At 44.3% G+C, this 13,053-nt stretch overlaps 1 protein-coding gene across 3 annotated transcripts; it reads right to left on the bottom strand.

Annotated features, from left to right (window-relative positions):
• Positions 1-778: 778 nt before the first annotated feature.
• C3H6orf120 (chromosome 3 C6orf120 homolog) lies at positions 779-9,777 on the bottom strand. Of its 3 annotated transcripts, none has more exons than XM_043511326.1 (2): positions 9,452-9,777; positions 779-1,828 (listed from the first exon to the last, which is right to left on the bottom strand). In XM_043511326.1, exons 1-2 carry the CDS (start codon positions 9,760-9,762, stop codon positions 1,216-1,218), a joined length of 924 nt encoding a protein of 307 aa, XP_043367261.1. In that variant the 5' UTR covers positions 9,763-9,777; the 3' UTR covers positions 779-1,215. The 3 variants fall into 3 exon arrangements, with proteins under 3 accessions (XP_043367261.1, XP_043367262.1, XP_043367263.1); XM_043511327.1 differs by having other exon boundaries at positions 9,601-9,687; XM_043511328.1 differs by having other exon boundaries at positions 9,366-9,564.
• Between the last annotated feature and the right edge of the window lie 3,276 nt (positions 9,778-13,053).

The following is a 13,053-nucleotide window of genomic DNA, read 5'->3' as shown; positions in this document are numbered from 1 at the left end:
GCATAGAACTCAGTTTTATTCCCCATGATTCAATCAAAGCAAAGCATTAAATTACTATAATCAGCGTTGCTTTAATTTAAAAAAAGCCATGACTTTGAAGCTTGTAGGAGTAATTCATAAAAATGTCAATGCATTGCCAGAAAATCCAGTCTCCTTTATTATGAACTACTTTTAGTCCTTATAATGGAAAATAACTTGCACCCCAAAAGTTAAATGCTAATTTTCATAAAGATGCACCAACAACCATATAGAGAATAGATGATACTATGGAAGTGGCACTAAAATTGTGGTTACACTTAAGAAAAGGAGTACATATGAAGAGAAACATTTTCCTGATTATGATAATGCAGGCTGAGTTGCTTTTAATGAGCAGTGACAATATTGCTTATATATATTTAGATACAAAAATAGCTGAATAACTGATTCATTATAATTCTTTCCCTGACTGGAAAGATCAGCCTCTACCTTTAGAGAAAATAAAGAAGATGGGAAACTTGATTCAAGTCAGGATTTTAAAAAGCAATTAAGTGATTTTGGATGCTTCAGTTTAAATGCCCAATTTGATACCTTAGAGAGCAGATTGGAAAAAAAGCACTGAGCACCTACCCTTTGAAAAGTCAAGCTCCTTTAAATTGGATATAACTAAGCACCTAAAATCACTGTTCACCTTAACTCGACTTTGATATTTCCTGATCTTTGTTACACTGCTTTCAAGTTCCAATGATTGTCAGCATTTTAAAGTGCTACGTGCTAAAGATCTGTTCACACTGCAAAGAGATTAGAAAATTAGTTCTTTATTTTAAATTGGATGGGGTTGTTAAAACTGCACCTTTCAGATTTTACAACTTTTCTTTGTATAAAATTGTCACATTACTAGAAAATACAGTGAATTATCAAGATCCATTTTCTTATGCACCTGTTCAAAGTGATACATTTTAATAAGATTCCCTTTATTGTACATTCACTTTAACCCTGATTTATAAAGAAAACTATACAAATACTGTGCTTTCTGCTCATTTTACTTCTGGAAGGTGGGAAGGGGGCTTCAATACAAAATTAAATATGGCTTTGCTTTTCCCCTCTTCAGCATAGAAAAGGTAACCTGAATACCTCTTCAGGTAACTTTACAAAGAGTACCAACGTTCACAGCAAGCCATCCATGTTCGAAGTCATAGGCTACAAGTGCATTCTAGTCCAGTGTATGTCCAGTTGATTTTAAAAAAGAATTTCAAGTATTAATTTCAAAATTCCAATGAGTACAGTCCAAAAAATAGATTCCTCATCCTGAGACTGATCTTCTGCTGAGTGAGTGCGCTTCTGGCTTGTCTCCATCTCTTCTGGATTGTAGGAAGCCTCAGCAAATGGATAATCTACAATTGTTCTATCATAATATACTTTCATTTCAAACTCGCTCTCCAAGTGAGAAGGATGACCATAGATTCCTATTCCTACTGGGCGGCGGAAGTGGGCTGGTACATAAACAGCATCTTGACCACAGGTTACAGACTGTAACTCATACTCATCAAAACTGGGGTGAAGGGTCATATCAGATACATACAAATCTGCATCGCCTTTTAAACTCTGCATCTGAAGTACTATCTTCCCTTCATGATTTAGTCTCAAGTAGCTATAGTTTCCAGCTCCAATCTGACCCTGGACTACATGAAGAAGAATCCATTCATCAGGTACATCCTCTTCCTCAAAGCTATGACCCATAAGCAATGCTTGAGCTGCTAGAAGGATCACCAACATTTTCTTCCACTGTGCTGCCATAACTTTTATGTTTGACATTAAAGGAACTCTTCCAACATCATGTGTTGTAAATACCCTGTTAATACAGAAGAAATAATTCAGGTTTCAATGGTCCACTCTTGGAAAAGATCTCAAATTTCTGTCTTTAAAGTATCCAATTCCATTTCAAAACATTAGTCCTTATAAAATTAAGTGAAGTGTATTCTTTGATATCTTATATAGGACCAAAAATGTAAATGTGCTTATGTGAGGTTTAATATACTTGAATTGCTTAACTAGATAAAGCAAACATAGTTTGAAGTAGCAATTGCTCAGCAAATGCATTAGCTTGGTGATATGAATTGGGCAAACGTTACCTTATTTCAAATTAATAAACTTAACATGGAGGTGGGTGGAATTAGACCTTTTGTCAAAAATGATAAGGTAGTGATTTTACGGTTTGGAAAAAGTATTCAATTAAGGCCTCTGAGTTTGAAGAATCATAGAATATCAGAGTTGGTAGGGACAGCAGGAGGTCATCTAGTCCAGCACCCCACTCAAAGCAGGACCAATCCCCAACTAAATCATTCCAGCCAGGGCTTTGTCAAGCCTGATCTTAAAAACCGCTAAGGAAGGAGATTCCACCACCTCCCTATATAACCCATTCCAGTGCTTCACCACCCTCCTAGTGAAAATGTTTTTCTTAATAGCCAACCTAAACCTCCCCCTCTGCAACTTGAGACCATTACTCCTTGTTCTGTCATCTGCTACCACTGAGAACAGCCTAGATCCACCTCTTTGGAACCCCCTTTCAGGTAGATGAAAGCAGCTATCAAATCCCCCCCGTTCTTCTCTTCTGCAGACTAAATAAGCCCAGTTCCCTCAGCCTCTCCTCATAATGTGCTCCAGCCCCCTAATAGTTTTTGTTGCCCCCCCACTAGCCTCTTTCCAATTTTTTCACATTTTTCTTGTAGTGTAGGGCCCCAAACTGGACACAGTACTCCAGATGAGGCCTCACCAATGCCAAATAGAGGGGAACGTTCACGTCCCTCAATCTACTGGCAATGCTCCTACTAATACAGCCCAAAATGCTGCTAGCCTTCTTGGCAACAGGGGCAGACAGTTGACTCATATTCAGCTTCACATCCACCCCTAGATCCTTTTCTGCAGAACTACTGCCTAGCCACTCGGTCCCTAGTCTGTAGCAGTACATGGGATTCCTCTGTCCTAAGTGCAGGACTCTGCACTTGTGCTTGTTGAACCGCCTCAGATTTCTTTTGGCCCAATCCTCTAATTTGTCTAGGTCCCTCTGTATCCTATCCCTACCCTCCACTCTATCTACCACTCTACTTAGTGTCATCTGCAAACTTGCTGAGGGTGCAATCCACGCCGGGCAAATTAGTTGAAACAATAGTAAAGAATAAAATTGTCAGACACATAGAAGAACATAAATTGTTGCACAAAAGTCAACATGGTTTCTGTAAAGGGAGATCATGTCTTACTAATTTATTAGAGTTCTTTGAGGGGGTCAACAAACATGTGGACAAGGGGGATCCAGTGGACATAGTGTACTTAGATTTCCCGAAAGCCTTTCATAAAGTCCCTCACCAAAGGCTCTTAAATAAATTAAGTTGTGATGGGATAAGAGGGAAGATCCTTTCATGGACTGAGTTAAAAGACAGGGAACAAAGGATAGCAATAAATGGTAAATTTTCAGAATGGAGAGAGGTAACTAGTGGTGTTCCCCAAGGGTCAGTCCTAGGACCAATCCTATTCAACTTATCTGTCATAAATGATCTGGAGAAAGGGGTAAACAGTGAGGTGGTAAAGTTTGCAGATGATACTAAACTGCTCAAAATAGTTAAGACCAAAGCAGACTATGAAGAACTTCAAAAAGATCTCACAAAACGAAGTGATTGGGCAACAAAATGGCCAAAATGAAATTTAATGTGGATAAATGTAAAGTAATGCACATTGTAAAAAATAACCCCAACTATACATACAATATGATGGGGGCTAATTTAGCTACAACTAATCAGGAGAAATATCTTGGAGTCATCGTGGATAGTTCTCTGAAGACATCCACGCAGCGTGCAGCAGCAGTCAAAAAAGCAAATGGGATGTTAAGAATCATTAAGGGATAGAGAATAAGACGGAGAATATCTTATTGCCCTTATATAAATCCACGGTATGCCTACATATTGAATACTGCATACAGATGTAGTCCCCTCATCTCAAAAAAGATATACTGGCATTAGAAAAGGTCCAGAAAAGGGCAACTAAAAGGATTAGGGGTTTGGAACGGGTCTCATATGAGGAGAGATTAAAGAGGCTAGAACTTTTCATCTTGGAAAAGAGGAGACTAAGGGGGGGATATGATCGAGGTACATAAAATCATGAGTGGTGTGGAAAAAGTGAATAAGGAAAAGTTATTTACTTGTTCCCATAATATAAGAACTAGGGGCCACCAAATGAAATTAATGGGTAGCAGGTTTAAAACAAATAAAAGGAAGTTCTTCACTCAGCGCACAGTCAACCTGTGGAACTCCTTGCCTCAGGAGGTTGTGAAGGCTAGGACTATAACAGGGTTTAAAAGAGAACTGGATAAATTGCTAGAGGATAGTCCATTAATGGCTATTAGCCAGGATAGGTAAGAAATGGTGTCCCTAGCCTCTGTTTGTCAGAGGGTGGAGAGGGATGGCTGGAGAGAGATCACTAGATCATTACCTGTTAGGTTCACTCTCTCCTGGCATTGGCCACTGTCAGTAGACAGGATACTGGGCTGGATGGACCTTTGGTCTGACCCAGTATGGCCATTCTTATGTTCTTATCCTCCAGGTCATTAATGAAGATATTGAACAAAACCGGCCCCAGGATGGACCCTTGGGGCACTCTGCTTGATACTGGCTGCGAACTAGACATGGAGCCGTTGATCACTACCCGTTGAGCTCAATGATCTAGCCAGGTTTCTATCCACCTTATAGTCCATTCATCCAGCCCATACTTCTTTAACTTGCTGGCAAGAATACTGTGCGATACCGTATCAAAAGCTTTGCTAAAGTCAAGGAAAACACGTCCACTGCTTTCCCCTCATCCAAAGAGCCAGTTATCTCATCATAGAAGGCAGTTAGGTTAGTCAGGCATGACTTGCCCTTGGTAAATCCATACTGACTGTTCCTGATCACTTTCCTCTCCTCAAAGTGCTTCAAAATTGATTCCTTGAAGACCTGCTCCATGATTTTTCCAGGGACAAAGGTGAGGCTGACTGCCCTATAGTTCCCAAGATCCTCCTCCTTCCCCTTTTTAAAGATGGGCACTATATTAGCCTTTTTCCAGTCGTCCGGGACCTCCCCCGATCACCATGAGTTTTCAAAGATAATGGCCAATGGCTCTGCAATCACATCCGCCAACTCCTTTAGCACACTTGGATGTAGTGCATCTGGCCCCATGGACTTGGGCTCGTCCAGCTTTTCTAAATAGTCCTGAACCACTTCTTTCTCCACAGAGGGCTGATCACCTCCTCCCCATGCTGTGCTGCCCAGTGCAGTAGTCTGGGAGCTAACCTTGTTCGTGAAGACAAAGGCAAAAAAAGTATCGAGTACATTAGCTTTTTCCACATCCTGTGTCACTAGGTTGCCTCTCCCATTCAGTAAGGGGCCCACACTTTCCCTGACCACCTTCTTGTTGCTAACATACCTGTATAAATCCTTCTTGTTACTCTTAACATCCCTTGCTAGTTGCAACTCCAGTTGTGATTTGACCTTCCTGATTTCACTCCTGCATGCCTGAACACTATTTTTATATTCCTCCCTGGTAATTTGTCCAAGCTTCCACTTCTTGTAAGCTTCTTTTTGTGTTTAAGATCAGCAAGGATTTCACAGTTAAGCCAAACTGGTCACCTGCCATATTTACTATTCTTTCAACACAGCAGGATGGTTTGTTCCTGCAACCTCAATCAGGCTTCTTTAAAATTCAGCCAACTCTCCTAGACTCCTTTCCCCCTCATGTTATTCTTCCAGGGGATCCTGCCCATTAGTTTCCTGAGGGAGTCAAAGTCTGCTTTTCTGAGTCCAGGTTTCGTATTCTGCTGCTCTCCTTTCTTCCTTTTGTCAGGATCCTGAACTCAACCATCTGATGGTCACTGCCTCCCAGGTTCCCATCCACTTTTGCTTCCCCTACTAATTCTTCCATTTGTGAGGAGCAGGTCAAGAAGAGCTCTACCCCTAGTTGGTTCCTCCAGCATCTGCACCAGGAAATTGTCCCCTACACTTTCCAAAAACTTCCTGGATTGTCTGTGCACTGCTGTATTGCTCTCCCAGCAGATATCGGGGTGACTGAAGTTCCCCCGGAAAACCAGGGCCTGTGATCTAGTAACTTCTGTTAGTTGCCTGAAGAAAGCCTCGCTCACCTCATCCCCCTGGTCTGGTGGTCTATAGCAGACTCCCACCACAACATCACCCTTGTTGGTCACACTTCTAAACTTAATCCTGAGACTCCCAGGTTATTCTGCAGTTTCATACTGGAGCCCTGAGCAGTCATACTGCTCTTACATACAATGCAACTCCCCCACCTTTTCTGCCCTTCATGAGCAGTTTATATCCATCCATGTCAGTACTCCTGTCATGTGAGTTATCCCACCAAGTCTCTGTTATTCCAATCACATCATAATTCCTTGACTGCCAGGACTTCCAGTTCTCCCTGCTTGTTTCCCAGGCTTCTTGCATTTGTGTATAGGCACTCAAGATAACTGGCTGATGGTCCTGCTTTCTCAGTATGAGGCAGGAGTCCTCCCCTCTTGCACTCTCCTGCTTGTGCTTCCTCCTGGTATCCCACTTCCCCACTTACCTCAGGGCTTTGGTCTCCTTTCCCCGGTGAACCTAGTTTAAAGCCCTCCTCACTAGATTAGCCACCCTGCTTTACTTGGTTTGTATTAGAATAATTTTTGGCATGTGTCATTTAGTTTTTCATCTAGCAAGTAGCATACTGAGGTACAGATCTGGATTTGTGTATAGAAGTATATATGGGGACCCTTCCATATTGAGAAATATGACTGATTATATATTTAAGTAAACAAGTTAGTGGCTCTATCAAAACATATAAACACAGTTTCAGAAAACATGGACTTATCCAAATAAGTGTAAAAACTGTTAACAGCTAGTTTGTGTACATAAGTGAAATTCAAAAGTATGTTTCTCAAAACAAATCCTGTCATATTGAATGTGAAAAGGCCATGTACAAAATGTGTGCAAAGAGGCAACATTTCAGTTCCAAGTACCATTTCTGGTTTCAGAATATAAAGTTGACCATAACAAGTCTTTTTGCATTCAAAATTAAATTAAGTATTCTAAATCTACTAAGAGTGTCATGTTTCAGCCCAAAATAAGTTTGTCACCACTCTTGATTTAGACTTCTTATCGCCTCCATAAAAAGAAAACTGTACAACAGTTATAATTGAATATTAATGTAAGCAGTTATTTGCATTATAGCAGCACCCAAAACAGACTAGGTGCTTTCCACTCATAAAGGACAGAGTCCCTGCCTTCAAGAGATTTCAATCAAAGTTCTTGAACAAATTTCACTTAGCTTCCTATAATTAAACATAATTAAACAGTCAGACTGGAAGGGTTTATCGAGCAGGATCCCTCAGGGATCAGTTCTGGGTCTGATTCTATTCAATATCTTAATCAATGATTTAGATAATGGCAGAAAGAGTATACTTATAAAGTTTGCAAATGATACCAAGCTGGGAGGGATTGTAAATGCTGTGGAGGATAGGATTAAAATTCAAAATGATCTGGACAAAGTGGAGAAATGGTCGGAAGTAAATAGGATGAAATTCAATAAGGACAAATGCAAAGTACTCCACTTAGGAAGGAACAATCAGTTGCATGCATACAAAATGGGAAATGACTGCCTAGGAAGAAGTACCGTGGAAAGGGATCTGGGGGTCATAGTGGATCACAAGCTAAATATGAGTCAACAATGTAACACTTTTGCAAAAATAAACATTCTGGAATGCATTAGCAGAAATGTTGTAAGCAAGACACAAGAAGTAATTCTGCTCTACGTCACGCTGATTAGGCCTCAACTGGAGTATTGTGTCCAGTTTTGGGGGCCACATTTTAGGAAAAATGTGCACAAATTGGAGAAAGTCCAGAGAAGAGCAACAAAAATTATTAAAGTTCTAGAAAACAGGACCTATGAGGGAAGATAAAAAAAATTGTTTATTCTGGAGAAGAAAACACACAGGGGACATAACAACAGTTTAAGTACATAAAAGGTTGTTACAAGGAGAAAAATTGTTCTTCTTAGCCTCAAAAGGTAAGACAAAAAGGAATGGACTTAAAATGCAGCAAGGGCAGTTTAGATTGGACATTACGAAAAACTTCCTGTCAGAGCGGTTAAGCACTGGAATAAATTGCCTAGGGAGATTGTGGAATCTCCATCACTGTCTAACCTGCTCTTAAAAATCTCCAAACACCTATCAGGGATGGTCTAGAAATAATATATAGTCCTGCCATGAGTGCAGAGGACTGACACAGATGACTTCTTGAGCTCCTGTGATTCTATGATTTATATAGCCTTATAACGTGCAGAATGTTCTTCCCTAAAGACTTTTACAACCTAAGGCCACAATTTTGCAAAGGTACATGAGGAAAAAGAGCAAAAGGTGGCACTTGAGTGATGAGGCAGACAGTGGATTTGTGAAAAGTGATAAAGGACGGAATGTTTTAGGCATTGAGTACCGTATCCATTTTAATTTGAGGAAGTAGTGGGACGTCCATGAGAAGATGAAACAGGAACAGACGGAGAAGTGAATGAGAGTATTAAGAGACCCTGGGAACAACGGAGGCTGCGCCGAGGGGGTCGCTGATGGGAGGATGGAAGAAAAGACTGCAGAGGGGAGGAAACCAAAGACGCCTCCCCCAGGGAGCATACACTGGGCTAGGAGGAATGGGACCTACCCTGCCTAACCCCGAAAAAGTAGGCAGCAGCCTAGGAAAGGCCAGAGGAAGCCAGCGTCACAGGGCGATATAAAAGCTTGACCTGGCGAGTGGTCCCTGAAGCAATGAAACAGGGACGATGCCAAGGACATAGCAGCTCTTCTCCGAAAACAAACGCTTTCAGAGCGGGAGACCCTGCTCTCCGTTTAGCCCCCAGACGCTCCCGGGGATGACGGAAGAGAGGAACAAAACACAGGACTGCCCCTAGCTTGCATGACCTCGCCCTGCAGCTCTGGGCACACGCTGAACAGGGCCACGGGGCTCCCCACAGCCGGGCACCCCGGCAGGGCACTTTTCTCCCACACCTCCTACGCGCGGAGCGCGCTCTCTGCTGTGCCCGTCGCCCCCGAGCCTTCCCGGGAACCCACCCGATGCCGCCAGGGTTCGGCTCTCGCCAGCTTCAGCGGCCCCCCCGGCGCAGCCTCTAACCCAGGGCTGGGATCGCCGCGGAGCCTACGGGCCCCCGCCCCCGGAGCAGCGGCGATGGCGGGTGGGTCAGTCTCCCGCCTGGACACCAGGCCCCGGTGGCCGCCGCCTCCTCGGACAGGCGCCAGGGCCCAGCCCCGCTCGCTGCCTTGGCTCGGCTGGTGACAGCGGCGCTCACAGGCGCGGCCCCTCCCCCCGGGTTACAGGGCACCAGCCTCCCGAGGAAACAGCTTGAGCCCCGCGGTGGGAGGGACGGCGGCTTCTCCCCTCCCCCCGCTCTCCCCGCTCACCCCCAGGCCGAGCAGCTCCACCCGCCCCGCCGCCGGCCACCGCGCCGTGCTCCGCGGCTGAGGCTGAGACCGAGCCAGGCCTCGGGCTCTCGCGAGAGCGTCTGTGTCCAAGGGAGGGCGGCCGCGGGGGGAGGCGGGGTTCTGTTTCCCCGCCTCCCGGCGTCCCCATGACAACCAGATGCCGTGAGAGCGCGGCCGCTATGCCGGGCAGCTGGCGCCCTCCCCGCTGCAGACGGCGGCTCGGCTGGGCGTGGCCCGGAGGGACAGGTGGCCCCCACCGGGGAGCAGGGGCAGCCCCGCCCGCGCCGCATCGCCCCCGCCCGACCGGCGCCGGGATGATGCTCCCCGTCCAGCCCCTGTCGCCGAGCTGGCCTGGCACAGCAAAACCTTCCGCACCTGGGGCTCCCCGCAGCGTTGCGCGGCGTCCGGGCCCCTCCCGCTCTGAGCCGGCCGCCGGGGGTCCCCTCGCCCCTCTCAGAGCCAAACCCCGGGTCAGTCCTATCCCCAGGGAGTCCCCTCCCTAGGGGCACGAAGGCATGTCACTGATGGCAGTGGAATTATTATTGATTTCCTCCAGTGTCATTGAGAAATGAATCAGGCCTCAAATTATTTCTTTGCAACATATATAAATATTAGGTGTAATTTTTATCATCCTTAGACATTAGCTAGTCCTTGAGGATGAACTGTCTACATCAGTATGCAGGCACAAAACCATGTGTTCCTGGCAGATCACAACTCACATACTGTTCCTGTTGGATAGAATAACATTAATTGTATAAAGAAAAGGAGGACTTGTGGCACCTTAGAGACTAACAAATTTGTTAGAGCCTAAGCTTTCGTGAGCTCTGACAAAGTGAGCTGTAGCTCACGAAAGCTTATGCTCTAATAAATTTGTTAGTCTCTAAGGTGCCACAAGTACTGCTTTTCTTTTTGAGAATACAGACTAACACGGCTGCTACTCTGAAACCTGGGAGTAGATGGGTCATTACACAAAGTAAAACTATTTCTCCATGTTTAATTCGCCCCGCTCCCTCTCCACTGTTCCTCAGACGTTCTTGTCAACTGCGGGAAATGGCCCACCTTGATTATCACTACAAAAGGTTTTCTTCCCTGCCCCCCCCCGCTGATAATAGCTCATCTTAAGTGAAAAGAAAAGGAGTACTTGTGGCACCTTAGAGACTAACAAATTTATTTGAGCATAAGCTTTCATAAGCTCTGATGAAGTGAGGTGTAGCTCACAAAAGCTTATGCTCAAATAAATTTGTTAGTCTCTAAGGTGCCACAAGTACTCCTTTTCTTTTTTATGAGATGTGAGTCAATCTCAGTTCAGTTCAGAGTGACTGCTTCCCACATCATAAAAAGAGAGATCATTACACAATTGGCACAATTTAGCGCCCTTGATGGCAGTCCCAGCAGAAATGCACCTGGAGCCTAAACTGTGCTTGTAATCCCTACAGTCAGTCCTTCCAGTTCAGGATGGAGGGATATTGATGGAGCAGCACAAGGAAGCTTACACTGCCAATGTCAGCACTACACCTTCATTGTGGGTGAATAGAAGACTTTGGTTGCCAGGGTTGTCAAACAAACATCTTTCATGAGCACTAAATGAATTAAATGCTTGTTTTAATGTAAACACCTTTTCACATCTGCAATAATTAATTATATTGGGTCAGATCCTCAGCTGGTGTAGATCCTTTAAGACAATGGAGTAACTCCAGTTTACACCAGCTGAGGATCTGACTCATGATCTCAATGGTATAATTAAAATAACTATTTCAGAGAATAATCTAATAAAATGTTAACTATGATCTTGCTATTGCTCCATTATATTACCTTATTATTAATACCTGTATTCCTTCTAAAGTTTCCCTGTCTCCCTCATCATCATGAATAGGTTTGAATATGAACAAGAGGCTGCCAGGCAGCTCTCTAAAACCACATTCTACAAGCCATTACCCTCTAATTCCACTAAGGGTTATGAAAAGAAACTACACTATCTGCTCAAGAAACTCCCTGAAAAAGCACAAGAACAAATCCGCACAGACACATCCCTAGGACCCCGACCAGGGGTATTCTATCTGCTACCCAATACCTATAAACCTGGAAATCCTGGCCGCCCCATCATCTCAGGAATTGGCACCCTGACAGCAGGATTGTCTGGCTATGTAGACTCTCTCCTCAGGCCCTATGCTACCAGCACTCCTAGCTATCTTTGAGACACCACTGACTTCCTGAGGAAACTACAATCCATTGGTGATCTTCCAGAAAAGACCATCCTGGCCACTATGGATGTAGAACCCCTCTACACCAACATTCCACACAAAGATGGACTACAAGCTGTCTGGAACAGTATCCCCGATAATGTCACGGCAATCCTGGTGGCTGAACTTTGTGACTTTATCCTCACCCACAACTATTTCACATTTGGGGACAATGTATACCTTCAAGTCAGTGGCATTGCTATGGGTACTCGCATGGCCCCACAGATTTCAGAGTAGCAGCCGTGTTAGTCTGTATTCGCAAAAAGAAAAGGAGTACTTGTGGCACCTTAGAGACTAACAAATTTATTAGAGCATAAGCTTTCGTGAGCTACAGCTCACTTCATCGGATGCATTTGGTGGAAAAAAACAGAGTGGAGATTGATATACACACACAGAGAACATGAAACAATGGGTTTATCATACACACTGTAAGGAGAGTGATCACTTAAGATAAGCCATCACCAGCAGCAGGGGGAAAGGAGGAAAACCTTTCATGGTGACAAGCAAGGTAGGCTATTTCCAGCAGTTAACAAGAATATCTGAGGAACAGAGGGGGGTGGGGTGGCGGGGGGGGGAATAACATGGGGAAATAGTTTTACTTTGTGTAATGACTCATCCATTCCCAGTCTCTATTCAAGCCTAAGTTAATTGTATCCAGTTTGCAAATTAATTCCAATTCAGCAGTCTCTCGTTGGAGTCTGGTTTTGAAGCTTTTTTGTTGAAGGATAGCCACTCTTAGGTCTGTAATCGAGTGACCAGAGCGATTGAAGTGTTCTCCAACTGGTTTTTGAATGTTATAATTCTTGACGTCTGATTTGTGTCCATTTATTCTTTTACGTAGAGTCTGTCCAGTTTGACCAATGCACATGGCAGAGGGGTATTGCTGGCACATGATGGCATATATCACATTGGTAGATGCGCAGGAGAACGAGCCTCTGATAGTGTGGCTGATGTGATTAGGCCCTATGATGGTGTCCCCTGAATAGATATGTGGACAGAGTTGGCAACGGGCTTTGTTGCAAGGATAGGTTCCTGGGTTAGTGGTTCTGTTGTGTGGTGTGTGGTTGCTGGTGAGTATTTGCTTCAGATTGGGGGGCTGTCTGTAAGCAAGGACTGGCCTGTCTCCCAAGATCTGTGAGAGTGATGGGTCGTCCTTCAGGATAGGTTGTAGATCCTTGATGATGCGTTCGAGAGGTTTTAGTTGGGGGCTGAAGGTGATGGCTAGTGGCGTTCTGTTATTTTCTTTGTTGGGCCTGTCCTGTAGTAGGTGACTTCTGGGTACTCTTCTGGCTCTGTCAATCTGTTTCTTCACTTCAGCAGGTGGGTATTGTAGTTGTAGGA

Source organism: Dermochelys coriacea, chromosome 3, assembly GCF_009764565.3.
Source record: "Dermochelys coriacea isolate rDerCor1 chromosome 3, rDerCor1.pri.v4, whole genome shotgun sequence".
In the NCBI taxonomy this organism is placed as follows: Eukaryota; Metazoa; Chordata; order Testudines; family Dermochelyidae; genus Dermochelys; species Dermochelys coriacea.
Note: the sequence above shows the minus strand (reverse complement) of the source record. Positions and strands in the feature narration are given on the sequence as shown.